The 14524-nt window shown below is 39.5% G+C and overlaps 2 protein-coding genes and 1 pseudogene across 3 annotated transcripts; 1 reads left to right on the forward strand and 2 right to left on the reverse strand.

The window, feature by feature from the left end:
- Positions 1-3116: 3116 nt before the first annotated feature.
- LOC101299847 (pentatricopeptide repeat-containing protein At5g65560-like) lies at positions 3117-5900 on the reverse strand. Its single transcript, XM_004295305.1, has one exon. It carries the CDS (start codon positions 5898-5900, stop codon positions 3117-3119), a length of 2784 nt encoding a protein of 927 aa, XP_004295353.1.
- Positions 5901-5933: 33 nt separating this feature from the next.
- Positions 5934-13443, forward strand: LOC101300130 (pentatricopeptide repeat-containing protein At2g29760, chloroplastic-like). The gene is made up of 6 exons (XM_004295306.1): positions 5934-5989; positions 7182-7324; positions 8081-8130; positions 8522-8604; positions 9137-11372; positions 12396-13443. Exons 1-5 carry the CDS (start codon positions 5934-5936, stop codon positions 11268-11270), a joined length of 2466 nt encoding a protein of 821 aa, XP_004295354.1. The 3' UTR covers positions 11271-11372; positions 12396-13443.
- On the reverse strand, positions 12406-13704 carry LOC101293171 (annotated as a pseudogene). The gene is made up of 2 exons (XR_184178.1): positions 13559-13704; positions 12406-13251 (listed from the first exon to the last, which is right to left on the reverse strand). The product of XR_184178.1 is annotated as a chlorophyll a-b binding protein 151, chloroplastic-like (transcript).
- Between the last annotated feature and the right edge of the window lie 820 nt (positions 13705-14524).

The following is a 14524-nucleotide window of genomic DNA, read 5'->3' on the forward strand; positions in this document are numbered from 1 at the left end:
GGCTAGTCTAGAGAAGGCTGGGTTGGTGGATGGGTAGGCAAAAGGACTTTATGAAAGAGGAAGAGAGCAAAGGAGTGAGTCCAAATCGAAACTGGAAGTAGCATTTGGAAGAGAGTTCAGTGGAATCAATAATTAGGTAATGCTTTGTGTCTTGTTGTCTTTTAAGACACTGTTGGCATCGATGGATCTGATTTATCTCTGGGTGGCCTTTGGGGTAATATTGATTCTTTTGTACCTTTCAATTCTCTGGCTTTTGAAAATGGAGTTCATGAAGTGAGAGGTTTGGAGGGGTTATATAGAAAAGACAAGGGTGAGAAGGAATATATTTGAAGGCATGATATTTTTGATTGAGACTCTTGCACATGGCAAAATGGAAAGGAATCCTCGATGAGTTTGCACATTTCATGCACTTTGTATATGGAGCTGAGCAACAAATGCTAGCATTATAATATGAAGCACAAGAAACATATCTGTTTGTCTTTTAGATCTTTAAGCATACTATCAATCACTTCAAAACTGAGAGAAGTGATTGAGTAAATCTTTCATATTGATTCTACTTTTTGGGTCTATAGGTTACCAGTAAAACAGTATGCAGGACAAGAAAATTACACAATCAATACACAGAAAATTAGAGCCCTGTGGAGGAAAACTGGAGAAAATCTTCGATGTAACTGGCAGCATACAACTATAAATTTTATTTTTTCTCATCATGCAACCTAGTATGTGATTGATCTGATACAACCAGATTATATCTAAGAAAGTCTGAAAATGAGAAAAACTTCCCTACATCGATGTGTGAAAGGCCATGAATGTTTTGGTAGAACTGTAAAAGCAACCAAACAAGTTGAGTAAGACATCTATCATTAATGATTTGGAACAACTAATTATAATACATTTTGATCATATTGTTTCAAAAGAAAAGACCAAATTTTTCTTTGTTACAAAGAGAAAAGAACAAAGTTGAGAGAGACTAACTACTGTAGAAATTATAATAGTGTGGGTTGTTGTAGTCTCTAGCAACCCATGGACTCTATCGAGAATCAGAAAAGCAATACATTTTCAATAGTGGATGGCCTTCTTTGTTTCTTCCTTTGAAACCAAACACTTGAACCCAAGACACCAAACATAAACTTATATCATAAATATTACAAGGAATCCTTTCTCTATACAAAATAAGGAGTAAAAGGAAAAGGTCCAAGTACAAATCAATTGTGAATGAGGATTAAAAAAAAAAAAACACAAGAGGCCAGTGAATTGCTAAAAAAAGTGAGAGAACTTCAACCAGTTGTGGAATACAACGTGAAACTATGCTTATAGCTAGCTAGTAGTCATAAAGCCAACACCATAGCAAGACATAGGTGACCTTTGTATTATGTTCATTGGGAACTCAACCTTCCTCTTATTGATTGTAGGTAACTTTTCCTCTTAACTTACAGAGACAACAGAACTTGAGCTCATCTTGACCCAATAATTCAAGTTGTACATCTAGCAGTAGTTCTCACCTCTGGGGCTGTCAGTGTTTCATCCTTGGCTATATCAGAACAACTTGAGGCAAACTCAAAAATGGATGAACTCATTCAGTAATACGGAACTTAGCATTTTATTCTAAAAGGTCTTGGTGCATATTGAGCTTTATATATTTTGACCTCACTAACTGTGTCTACTTTAGTGAATTTCCTCATGTCAACTACTTATGATCAGCATCTTGGAATCCTGAATCATAAAAACTATTGGTTTAAATCAGGTTGCAACTGTAAGCAACTATTGTTGATCATTTATAACTTGTAATCCTGACAGTAGAATTAAGCAATAACTAATGACTGAACAGATTATTTAATATTTAGATTCCTTTTCTTTGACAAGAATAATATGTGAGAGGAGAGAACTATTAAGGGAAATCTATTCAATGCAAATTAAAATTAAATGTAATGAGAACAAAAGTTGTAACTAATCAGACCTCAGCATATACTACTGTAACCTGATTATATTTTATTAATGAATCTTTGTGTAAAGAATACAATGAATCAATTCTGTGAGTTAAAAATGACAACAAAATCATCCAATGTAAGTATCAAACAAGGTGTACCTTAACATGTTCTTGTCATAAGTTATTGAGGAAAGAGGAAGCTCTCCAATGAGAACATCCAAGCTGCATCACCTGCAAGTACATAATGCCACAACTAACCTCAGTCCATTTTGTTATGCCAGCAGAAATACAGTGCAAGCTTTAAAATGGTAACAAACCAGCGAGATGATCATATATATCACTTTTCTTTTATTAACAAATGTACATAAATTTATTATACATGTTACTTTAAGCACATGGGTTATGAGATGACCATTTTTTTTAATTTCTTTTCTGGGTTTCTGCTTTGATAACAAAACCATCCCACCACCACCACACAAGCTTTCAAACCTCCAGGCAATCCAAAGCCTTGGCCACAAAGTTATAGACCAGTATGAGATGACTACCTTTGCACTCAAGAATCCAAAATATGGTAGAGTAATCTTTCAATTCTAGATATAACTATGTTTCATAATTGTGTAACTGGAAAATTCTTGCATCTCAATCTTTCTTTATTGTACCACATGGCGAACCCATAACTTGACACTCCTCTATGCACAGAACACCCTAAGCCAACTACCGGAATATGCACAATTGGTGCATGGTTCCCCAACCATCAAACCACACACCAAAAGCATTTAATATAAAGTGTATACTTTACCAAACTAAACTGTACGTCTACCTCAGGAAGCCGCTTCATGCAGACCAAAATTTTCAATCTATCTCAAAGCGAAAACCCCTGACTATTTCTTTTGGTGAGCCTAGGCAAATATTTGCCATTAAAATAAATCAAAAGCTAACAGAACTGAAGCACACACTTAATAACCATATAAAGCACTGGGAAGAAACATTAATTTATAAGGTCAGGAAATGCCATCTACTTACCATTTATGTATGAGCAAGCAGCAAACTGGTCACAGATGAGAATAACAACAGCTCAGATGGCATACGGGGATCATTTGGATAAGTTGGCAATGGATCTCGGTTACCATATCTCCTCCTGAGGACCGCAGCACTGCCTTGTGTCTTCATGTGTATATAGAGACCATGATCAATGTGCTTCTAATTCTACCGCTCTGTTAGCAATCTGAGAAGTCACCATACTTTTGTTTACGTGAGAACGTTCTCTGGCTAAAATTGCATATGTCTCAACCCAGAGAATGCAGTTTTGAGATTCAATAACATGAAGAAGATGCATGCATGGATCTGACTGCCCTTCCTTCAGTAACCCATCAATTAGTACAGTCCAAACAATCTCGTTAGCATTCCATTGGCATTCTAGCATACTTTTCAACAAGTTTTCAGCTTCTTCCATCCGATTTGCCCTGCAGAAAGCACAAATAAGTGCTGTATAGATTGAAAAGTCAACCTCAAGGCCTCTATCTGCCATCAAGCCACTAAGCATTTCCAGAGCAGAGTCCAGTTTCAAGTTCTTGCAATTAGCAAAGAACATAGGCCTATAAAACTCTTCACTGGGATACAGGCCTTTCTCTTTCATATGCTCCACCAACTGATCTACTTCTTCATATTTTCTATCTTCACACAAGCCTCTCACTAAACTATGGTAGGTTTCTGTAGTTGGTTCACATCCATTCTCTGATATCTTATCTAAGAGATTACACAATATCTCAAGATCGTTGCATCTCTTGTTAGAGCTGGAACTGCACTGTACTTCATGTTGGGTCGCAAGGCCCACAACCTTTTCTGTGAGTAATTGACTTTCCCTTTTCAACCCTTTGACCAATACAGTAAACGTAAAATAGTTGGGTTTGCAGCCAACATCAACCATTCGCTTAAGAAGTAAGAATGCATGATCTAGCCTACCAAGCATAACAAAACCATTAATGAGCGTGGTAAATGTTACCACATCAGGAACCAATCCTTCCATTTCCATTTCTTCAAGTAACCTCTCAGCATCATCAGCCTTGCCCTCTTGACATAACCCGAAAACAAGTGAACTATAAGTGTACAAGTTCGGCAAGCAATCTCTTTCTCTCATTTCATGAAAAATCTTGAATGCAAGGTCAGTACTACCATTCTTACAGAGGCCATCAATTAAAGATGTGTAGGTAATGACATTCGGAAGCAGACCTTGATCCACCATCTTTTTAAACACTTGCTTGGCTTTAGCAAACTGATTGTCTTTGGACAAACCATGTATAATAGCATTGTAGCTTTCAATATTCGGGCAGCAACCAGTCTCTTCCATCTGCTTGAAAAATGACAAGGCATCATCTACCTTCCCCTCATTACAGCATCCAACAATCAAAACGTTGTAAGTGACCTGATTAGGGCTAATGCCCTGTTTTAACATCTCATGGAAAAGATTAGATGCAAATTTAGACTTGTGCACCTTGCAACACCCAGAGATAACTTCGGTGTACGTCCACTCATCTAGTTTACATCCTCTCCCTTTCATCAACTCTAATAACCTCAGCGCATTGTTCAGATTACCTCTATTGAGGTATCCATCGATCAGTGTGTTATATGTAATCACATTTGGAGATGGTCCCACCTCAAGCATTTTGCTTAAAAGAGCCATGGCATTGTGAATCTTATCCATCAAGCACAAGCCCTTAATGATATGATTGTGTGTTCGGATATTTTCTGAGATAGCATAACCATGACTCTCCATCCAATAAATAATCTCCAGACCAATGTCATATCTTCCTGCCTCAATTGATTCATTCATAATTGTGTTAAAGGTAACCATGCTTGGAACCATACCATCCTTCAACAGTTTGTGATAGAGTCCAATAGCAACTTCGAGTTTCCCTGTCTGAGACAACCCGCTGATCAATGCTGTATAAGTATGGATGTTCGGATAGCAACCCCTCTTCGTCATACTTCTGAAAAGCCTGATTGCTTCCAATGGTCGATTTGCCTCACAAAGTGAAGTAATTGGGACAGTGTAAGTATATGCTGTGGGTTCAATCCCTTTCTCTATCATTTCATCAAGCATATCCAGTGCCTCGTCCACCCTCCCCTCACTGCACAACCCATTAATAAGTGTTGAGTATGTAACTGAATTCGGGTCACAACCCGCTTTCACCATCCGGTCATAAACTTCAAATGCCAAATCTAAGTTACGATTTCTACAATGCCCGAGAACCAACGATGTATAAGTAAAAACATCCGGCAACATTTCATACTGAATAATCCTGCTGAAAATCATCTCTGCTTCCTGAACCTTGCCCTTCTTGCACAATATATTGATCATAGTATTAAATGTCAACAAACTCGGCTTAACCTCACTACTCATTATCTCATTATACACACTCTGAGCTTCACTAACCATCCCAAACTTGCCCAACTGAATCAAAAGCGTATTGAAACTATACAATGTGAACCCAAAACCATTTCTTTTCTTTTCATTCAAATACTCAACAACCCATTTAAGCTCTTCCTCATTCCTACAACCTTTAACAAGCAAAAGCCTTACATGGTCTGCCGGCCCGAAAAGCTTCTCCCTCACAAGCCTATCCAGCATTGAAACGAAGCAGTTCATGTCATGCTTGTATGGCTTCCTCCTCGAAACCCAGAAGAAGAATCTCAAAGCCGAGTCTGTGTTCCTGTGAGTCTGAATGATCTTCACCATGTGATAGGTTCTGAGATTGATGATCAGACCCGAAAGCTCTGAGATTTTTTCCCATTTGGGGTCACCCAGAATGTCACATACTCGAGAGACCAAGTTTGGTGAAGGATTTGGGGAAGAATGACAGAGATGGGTGAAAAGCTTGGTTCTTGATGGGAATTTGGGGAAATGGTGAGGACCCAATAGAGATTGGAGGGTTCTGAGGTGAAGGAGAGTTGGGGTTTTGATGGGGTTTAACATGTTGGGCTATGTGGAGGTCATTAGATGATAAAGATGGGTTCTTTTCTGGGTTTTGAGGGATCTGGAGAGGGGTTGGTTGGTAGGGGAGGGTGAGTCGACTCGGCGAGTTGGTGAACGTGGTCATTGGAGAACCATAGGGTTTGGCAGCTGCAGGTTTAGCCTTGTGAAACTGGGAGTAGGATGCGAGGTCAGTTGGAGGTTGAGTAAACTAGGGTTGTTTTCTTCCGGTAAAAAGGGTAAAAGATTAAAGTAAAAAATCTTTTTCGGCGTGAAGGTAAAAGTAAAAACTCAAAAAGAAAATAAATGTCTTTATTCCTTTATCATTAAAAAACCACATGACATGACATGATAAAGTTAGTCGAGCTGCTTAATATACAATCTCTATCTTAAGAGTTTGAGTCTCAACACCCACCAATTTGTGACCAGCAAGTTTAAGAGGTCTCTGTATTTATGCGCCTACAACAAAAGATTAGTCTCGTTTTATTAAGATACTCGTGGATCTTGGTCCAAATATTGACTAAGAAAATGTGTTACTATATATCTTGCTAATGTAACCGATGTGGCTTGTTATTTCACTTCCAACAAAAAAATTGTTTCAAACAAATGGCAAAGAGAATCGATCTTTATTCTTTTTCATGACTAGTAAAAGATTAAACTAATATTAAAGTAATAACGCTCGCTCTCAATTCTTAAGAAACTATAAAATTAAGAAAAAATTTTAGTTTACTCCCCTAATCTTTGGTGGTAAAATCAGTTCAGTCCTGCAACTTTTTTTTAAATCAATTCGCCCCTTCAACTTTCGTAAATACATCAGTTTTGTCCAATTTTTGAATTCCTCTTAAAATATGACGTCACCAAACTGATAAGGGAACCAATTTTTAACAAAATGTCTAAAATGCCCTCATTTTTTGGCCAAATAAATGTCTTTTTTAATATTTTATTTAATAATATCTTCTCAAATTGACTATTTTACCCTTCAATTTGGTGAAAATGGGTCTCCTTGTCAATTTGGTGACATCATATTTTGAGAGGAATTCAAAAATTGGACCAAACTGATGTGTTTACGAAAATTGAAGGGGCAAACTGATTTTAAAAAAAATTACAAGACTGAACTGATTTTGACACCAAAAATTAAGAGGGTAAAGTGAATTTAATTCTAAAACTAAAGTAAAGCTTGCGTACACTCTTAACGACAACTATTCTCCTCCCTTACCTGAAGACTAAAGCTTGCATTCACGCTTTCATGATGACAACTGTTCTCCTTCATAATTTTCATGGCAGGCCCATCTTTGTCGTATCTATATATGTTGGAAGAGGTTTTGTGCTTATTGAAGAGGCATTAGCATTGAGAGATGGCCTGATGGAAGCAAAAGAGAAAGACTATAGTGAAAATGGAAGGAGATTCCAAACTAGTAATAGAGGCGGTGAATGATCGATTTGATCCGCGTCCGTGGATTGATCAAACTAGTTTAAGACATTAAAGAGTTTGATGACTAGTTTTGATTTCATTAGCTTTAAGACTTCTAGAGCCTTTTTCTTTAACTTTATGTAGTTATATATATCTAAAAACTAGAGAGTCGAGATGTGGATATGAGATCGAGAACGTGTATCGACACTTGAGAACCAAACAGTAGATAATTTAATAGAAAATTTCATAAAAATCCCATTTTCAGTCCACTATAATATATTTACCCGTACAAGTCCAATTTATGGTCCAAACTCAACAACTTACGTGAATACTATCCCTAAAATACCCTCAGGTACACAGTTTCCAGATCATCACTTGTCTCTCTATCTTCTTCCTCTCTCTCTCGACGAGCTCTGGCATCATCCACGCGTGGCGACGACGACGAAGATGCTTCGGCCGGAGACTACCTCGACGGAGTCCACTCTGCTATAATTTCCTCAGCCTCTACAACTGCGACGGCGACACCACCGCCTCTGCTTACGCGCCTCAACCGCAACGACGCCTGGCAAGTACTCTAGATCTGGATTCTCTTTGAGTTTTTTGAGGGTTTGATCGGTGAATGAAGTTCGGTATTCGATTTTTTCCGGTGGCGTTGGAATTTGATTAGGTTTAGTTTGAGTAATCTAAATTGAGCGGGGTGTGTTTATGTGATAAAACAAGTGGTTTTGTGTATTGCTTTTGTTTGAGTTCTGGCTTTTGGTTAATGTTGCAGGTTATGAAGATGAAGCATGTGAGCGTTTGACGCAAACAACAGCATCTCAGGTGAGCAGAGCATAGTTATTTGCTAGATTGTATTACTTTTACTAAGACTAGTTTCATTCTTGCTTCAATGGTTAAACAAGGAGTGAAGTAATCTACAGTAACTGGTAATAGTGTTGGTATTTTAGATTGTGATAAAATTGTGGTTCTTTCTCATGTTTTAATTCTGTGTTTACTGTTAAGTATATAAAAACAGTAGTTTTCCGTAACTGTTGCAGTATATTTCTGTTACTAAGTTTATGAGCCTGTGGTAGTATCTATGCTTATTGATGCTGATATTGTGTGTCTATTGTGTTATGTGTTCATTATGTAAAAGCAGTAGCATTCTATAACGTCTATAGTACTTTTCTGTTCTTCTGATCGTATCTTTATGCAACTGTGATAGTATTTTTAGCATACTGGTGTCAAATTCACATTTTTGTGGCATTTTAAACTTCATGCCTTTGCTGCGGTGAATTCAAGTGGCAGAGAAATACAGTGAGTGGTTTTGTATTCATAAATTTGGTGATCATGTAGGAAAATAAGCTAGAGAAATACAGTGCTGCTTTTGTGACATGTTCTGTGTTTGTAGTTTTCTCATTGTATAGTAGTATCTTTTCAAAATATTGATAGTATCTTTCTATGTCAATATTAGTATCTTTTCATCATGATGTCAGTAACTTTTATTTTCATCGTTGTTTTTAGTTTTCATTTCAAATACTAATATTTTGTTGTGCATTTGTTCTTGCAGAAATCTCATGTGATTTTGGATATTGAAGCCTCTCTTAACCAAGAGATCATTCGGCTAACCAAGAAATATTTGAAATAAAGTCGTGTGCTAATCGAGAATGGCAAAACCATGGAAGTAGCTTTATAGAACTATTGCAGTAGACTTTCCTAAAGATACTCAATCGTTGTATATGCATCGACTAGGGTTTGGGATTGGGGTAAGACTATGGTATGTTTAGATTTCTCATACATCAATTACCTTTGATTCTGATAATTTTTTTTTTTGGTTGTGTTTTTTTAGGAAGCCATGTACTTCTTCACTCTCTGATCCACTTGTAAACTCCTCCAGAAAGAGAGCCATGCTTCAGCTCACACCCGCCCACCCCCTCCCTCCACCACCCCCACCACCACCACCACCCCCCCTCCCTCCACAAAGCCTCTCCTTCTCTATCCTCCAAAGCTGTCAAACCCTCAAAGAAGCCACCCAGCTCCACGCCCTCTCCCTCAAAACCGGCGCCTTCACCAACCCCTCCATCGCCTCCCGCCTCTTGTCCCTCTACGCAAACCCCTCCATCAACCACCTGCCCTACGCCCTCTCCGTCTTCTCCCACCTCCCCAACCCCAATCTCATCTCCTTCAACCTCCTCCTCAAATCCCACCTCCTCAACCACCGCTCCCACGACGCCCTCCTCCTCTTCTTCCGCCTCCTCCACCACCATGCGCCCGACAACTTCACGCTCCCCTCCGTCGTCAAGGCCTGCGCGCGCCTTGGCGCCGTTGCGGAAGGGAAGCAGGTGCACGCGCTCGCCCTGAAGATTGGATTAGGGTTGGAGATGTATGTGCAGAGCAGCTTGGTCAGCTTGTACTCGAAATGTGGAGCAATTGAATGTGCACGGAAGGTGTTTGATGAAATGCGTGAGAGGGATTTGGTGGCGTGGAACTCACTGATTGATGGGTACGCGAGGTGTGGGAGGGTTGACGTTGCGGTGGAGCTGTTTGAGGAGATGGAGGAGAGGGATGAGTTTTCGTGGACGGTTTTGGTGGATGGGCTGTCGAAATGTGGGCATGTTAAGAAGGCTAGGGAGGTTTTTGAGAGAATGCCGAGTAAGAATGTGGTTTCGTGGAATGCTATGATTAATGGGTACATGAAAGGTGGGGAGTTTGAGAAGGCAAGGGAGTTGTTTGGTCGGATGGGGAGTAGGGATGTGATAAGCTGGAATTCGATGATTTCTGGGTATGAGTTTAATGGGCGGTTTGGGGAGGCGTTGGAGTTGTTTCGAGAAGTGTTGGAGGAGGATGTTAGGCCGACTCCTGCTACATTGGTCAGTGTGCTTTCTGCGGTTTCGGGATTGGCTGCTTTGAGTAAGGGGAGGATAGTTCATTCTGTGATGGTGAAACATGGGTTTGAATTGGAGGGTGTGCTTGGTACGTCGTTGATAGATATGTATTCTAAGTGTGGAAGCATAGACAGTGCAATGGCTGTGTTTGAAGGGATACAGAGGAAGAAAGTGGGGCATTGGACGGCTATAATTGTTGGTTTAGGAATGCATGGCATGGCTGACCAGGTTCTTCAGCTGTTTCTGGAAATGCGCACAAATGGGATGGAGCCTCATGGTATAACTTTTATCGGAATCTTGAATGCTTGCAGCCATGCTGGATTGGTTGATCTTGGTCGTTACTATTTCAATATGATGAGAAAAGATTATGGTATTGAACCCACAATTGAGCACTACGGTTGCTTAGTGGACATTTTATGTCGAGCTGGCTGTTTGGATGAGGCAAAGGATATCATTGGGAGTATGCCAATGAAACCAAACAAATTCATTTGGATGAGTTTACTTAGTGGCGCTCGGATCCATAAAAATGTTGAAATTGGTGATTATGCTGCTCAACATCTGATTGAGGTGTCTCCAGATACTATTGGATGCTACGTTGTGCTCTCTAACATGTATGCTGCAGCTGATCAGTGGGAGAAAGTTTCACATGTAAGAGAAATGATGAAAAAGAGAGCTGTCAGAAAGGACCCGGGATGCAGTAGCATAGAACACAGAGGTATGCTTCATGAGTTTATTGTAGGCGACAAATCCCATCCCCAGACAAAAGAGATATATTCCAAGTTGAGTGAGGTGAGAGAGAAACTGAAATCTGCAGGACATGTTCCCGACACGAGCCAAGTTTTATTGTGTCTTGAGGATGAAAAGGAGAAGGAAGCTGAACTGGAAAACCATAGCGAGAGATTGGCTATTTCATTTGGTCTCATTAATTTGGAACCGAGGAGTCCTATTCGCATCATAAAGAATCTTCGTGTCTGTAATGATTGCCATTCTGTCACTAAATTCCTTTCCAAGATCTATAATCGTGAAATTGTTGTCAGAGATAATAGCCGTTTCCATCACTTCGCCAATGGGTCATGTTCTTGCAAAGATTTTTGGTGACTGACGTCTTAACCAGCTGGCTTTCACGCACATGATAATTCCCTCAAGCAAGAAGCAGCTTACCTATTTGTGCTTGCACTCGTCAAATTGGAGAAGCAAATGGTATAATTTCTACTCATTTTAAACTTTTCTTTTTGTCTTCGTTTTAGATATGTTTAGCAGTATAGGCAGTCTTGATGTAATGATATTACTTTCCCAACTGACTCTGCGGTCATAGGTTTGAGTCATGAAAAACAGCCTCTTTTTTAACACAGATATGATTGCAGAGGCCTTGCCCTCATATTTAATTTGCGTTCCTCTTACTCAGGTTGTATTGAGAGATAATCGCATTTGCCATATTTTCTTTCATCTGCATTGGTGAAAGGTTTGTAGACTGGGTATCCCCAAAATCATAGGCGATCTCCATTATAATGAAATTAAACAGGAGTAAATAGCTATTCCATCTTCCAGGGTATTCTGTGGGTAAAAGTTTGGAGAACAGTTTCCTAAATTTATCGTTTTGTGCCTTCTTTTTATAGGAGAAACATAAAGTTATTCTTCCGTATGTTCTTGCTGGACTGATTGACTCTAATGTGCTGAACCCCAAACCTATGCTCGTCTTAGCAATTTAGTGTAACCATGGTCCACTGGTGTCTCTTTAATTGTAGGCATTTATGTATGTGTTCATGTTATACATATATTAGTATAAGCTATTCTTAAGGCGTGTCTTGACGCGACATACGACTTGTTCCATTTTCATAAGATCCTCACTGTGTATTGCCTGCTTATAGTACTGTATTGGCTAGAAACTTATGCATTGGCCATAGCAAACCAGGCAATCTTTAACTATCTTTAGAGTGAGAGATAATTTCATCATTTCGAAAAGGAATCCTAAGTTGGGCAGTTTTATTGTTTCACTTTCTCTATGTGTAGTCATTGATATTAGTGCACTATATGTACATATAAAGATGTGGAAACATAGGAAGCTAGGATCAATGAGATAATCATGTGATTTCAGTTTTTTATCTTCCCTTCTGATTTGATAATTAAAATTATTCATATCTTCCATTTATCTCATTCATAGCTTAGATTTACCTTATATTGCAGCAAATATTCATCTTTTCATGATAACTCTTGAATGTGCAGGTAATATAGACAGATAAGGAATTCAACCACAAACGAGCTGGGTCTTTTTACTGGATAAAGTGCTTTTGATACAAGCAGTTTCTACTAGGAAATTGCATCAGAACTTGCTTCGGAAAATAGATTACATCAGAACTAATAGATTCCCAGAGAAACAACCTCAACAAAATCTAGAAGTTTGGGTAGTGTTGCAGATCAAAAGTATCAACTTAAACTTCTTCACTTTCTGGGATGAAGTTTGTGGCATAAGCCCAAGCATTGTTAGCAATTGGATCAGGAACATGGTCATAGAGGTTCTCAATAGGACCCTTTCCAGTGACAATAGCCTGAACAAAGAATCCAAACATGGAGGTCATTGCCAGCCGCCCATTTTTCAGTTCCTTCACCTTCAGTTCAGCGAAGGCATCAGGATCATCAGCTAGTCCAAGTGCGTCAAATGATCCTCCTGGGTAAAGTGGATCCAGACCCTCACCAAGAGGGCCTCCACCAACTCTGTACCCCCCAATGAAGCCCCTGGACGGCCCAGATTGCCAGGATGCTCTGGGCGTGGATAAGGGTTGGGTTGCCGAGGTAGTCCAGGCTGCCCTCGGAAAAGATTTGGGACCCGGCCTTGAACCAAACAGCCTCACCGAACTTGACACCATTTTTGGACTAGACTTCTGGAAAGACGCAGCCCAATGCACCAAGCATAGCCCACCGGCTGTGGATCACCTCAAGCTCACGGTTCTTGGCAAATGTCTCGGGGTCTGCAGATAGTCCAGCAGTGTCCCATCCGTAGTCACCTGGGAATTCACCAGTCAAGTAGGATGGAGTTTGCTCAGAGAATGGTCCCAAGTATTTTGGGCGGTCAGGACCATACCTGTTTTGTCATATGCAGTCTAAAGTGTGTCAGCATAAGCTCAAGCTCTTCAAAGGTATGATGTATACATACTAATGAACATATATGTACTCTTATACTTAAAAGCACTGAAGTACTATATACTGCTAAAAGACTACCATTGTATGTTGATTGTTTAATATTTCAATGCCAAAAGTTGTTTTATTACTGACTATATTTACTTTGTTCTCCAATCCTAACCTTTAGTACTGACTGTTGAATTGGAAGTTATAGTAAGAGTCCTTTCGAGAAATAACTTTTAGTCACAGGCTGTAGCCAAGTTACTCACCATATGCTTTCTGGGGCACTCTTAACAGTGCACCTCATTGTGATACGGCCACCACCAAGGCCTCCGATCTTTTTGATGAGCTCATTCGACTGCTTCAATGTGGTCTGGCCGGCAAATGCTGACTGCTGGATTTGAGAGGTTGCCATGGCTTGTTTTCTGTTTGAGGTTGGATATGTTGATCAAATGATCTGGCTATGAATTGAGATGTTTAGAACTAGGAGAGAGCGGGGTTTTATATAATGGGAATGGGATATGATGTGGGTTAGGATATCTACATATCAGCAGAGTTCTATTGTTTCTTGATCGGATATAGATTTCCTTACTGATTCTTACAGGGAGGTAGATGTTATCCAGTAGGCATGTGGCAGAAGGCTGCAATGTGTGTGGTTGGTGAATACCAGCCACATAAGCTTGTGCTTTGGAAGTTCTTGCCTTCCTGGCAGGTCTAACCAAATTGACAAATACCCTGTTGATAAGCTCATAAATTGCACAAACTTCCTGTTGGTGCTTTTTATTTGTAGATTTACAGTAGAAAAAAAAACTCCAACTTCTGGTTTGATCAACTAGGGTTACATTATCCTGATAGCTTTTAAAACTTGGTTCACAATAACACGTGGAGTCTATTCTGAGTAATGTAGTCTCATCAACTGAACCATCCTTTTCTAAGTCTTTACTGACTGATAATCAGCTAAAAGAAAAATCTTCAAAGCATACCAATTTGTGTTGGAACAAGAGCATTCTAGTCTATTTACCACCTTACTGGGCAAATGCAACAGATGTGTTCTGGTCAATTGCCTGGGAGGTTCTTATGAATCCCTTGCATTAAGAGCACAAGTTGTTCAACTTGATCAGCGTCAGCTTCTTTGCTCAGGTGCTTTTCATGCTTCTGAAATTTCATAACCTCGATCTGGTTCCCACATATGTTCCTACTTCTTTCAAGGCATATGACTGTTACGGAGCCGTAAT

This window comes from Fragaria vesca, linkage group LG3 (genome assembly GCF_000184155.1).
Source record: "Fragaria vesca subsp. vesca linkage group LG3, FraVesHawaii_1.0, whole genome shotgun sequence".
Lineage (NCBI taxonomy): Eukaryota > Viridiplantae > Streptophyta > Magnoliopsida > Rosales > Rosaceae > Fragaria > Fragaria vesca.

Excerpts from the sequence above, each read along its gene's own strand:
- LOC101299847 (XM_004295305.1), bottom strand. The coding sequence starts at position 5,900 with ATGTTAAACCCCATCAAAACCCCAACTCTCCTTCACCTCAGAACCCTC.
- LOC101300130 (XM_004295306.1), top strand. The coding sequence starts at position 5,934 with ATGGGTTCTTTTCTGGGTTTTGAGGGATCTGGAGAGGGGTTGGTTGGT. Across the intron at positions 5,990-7,181 it reads GGGTTGGTTGGTAGGGGAGG|GCCCATCTTTGTCGTATCTA; the intron begins GTGAGTCGACTC and ends TTTTCATGGCAG. Across the intron at positions 7,325-8,080 it reads CCAAACTAGTAATAGAGGCG|GTTATGAAGATGAAGCATGT; the intron begins GTGAATGATCGA and ends TTAATGTTGCAG.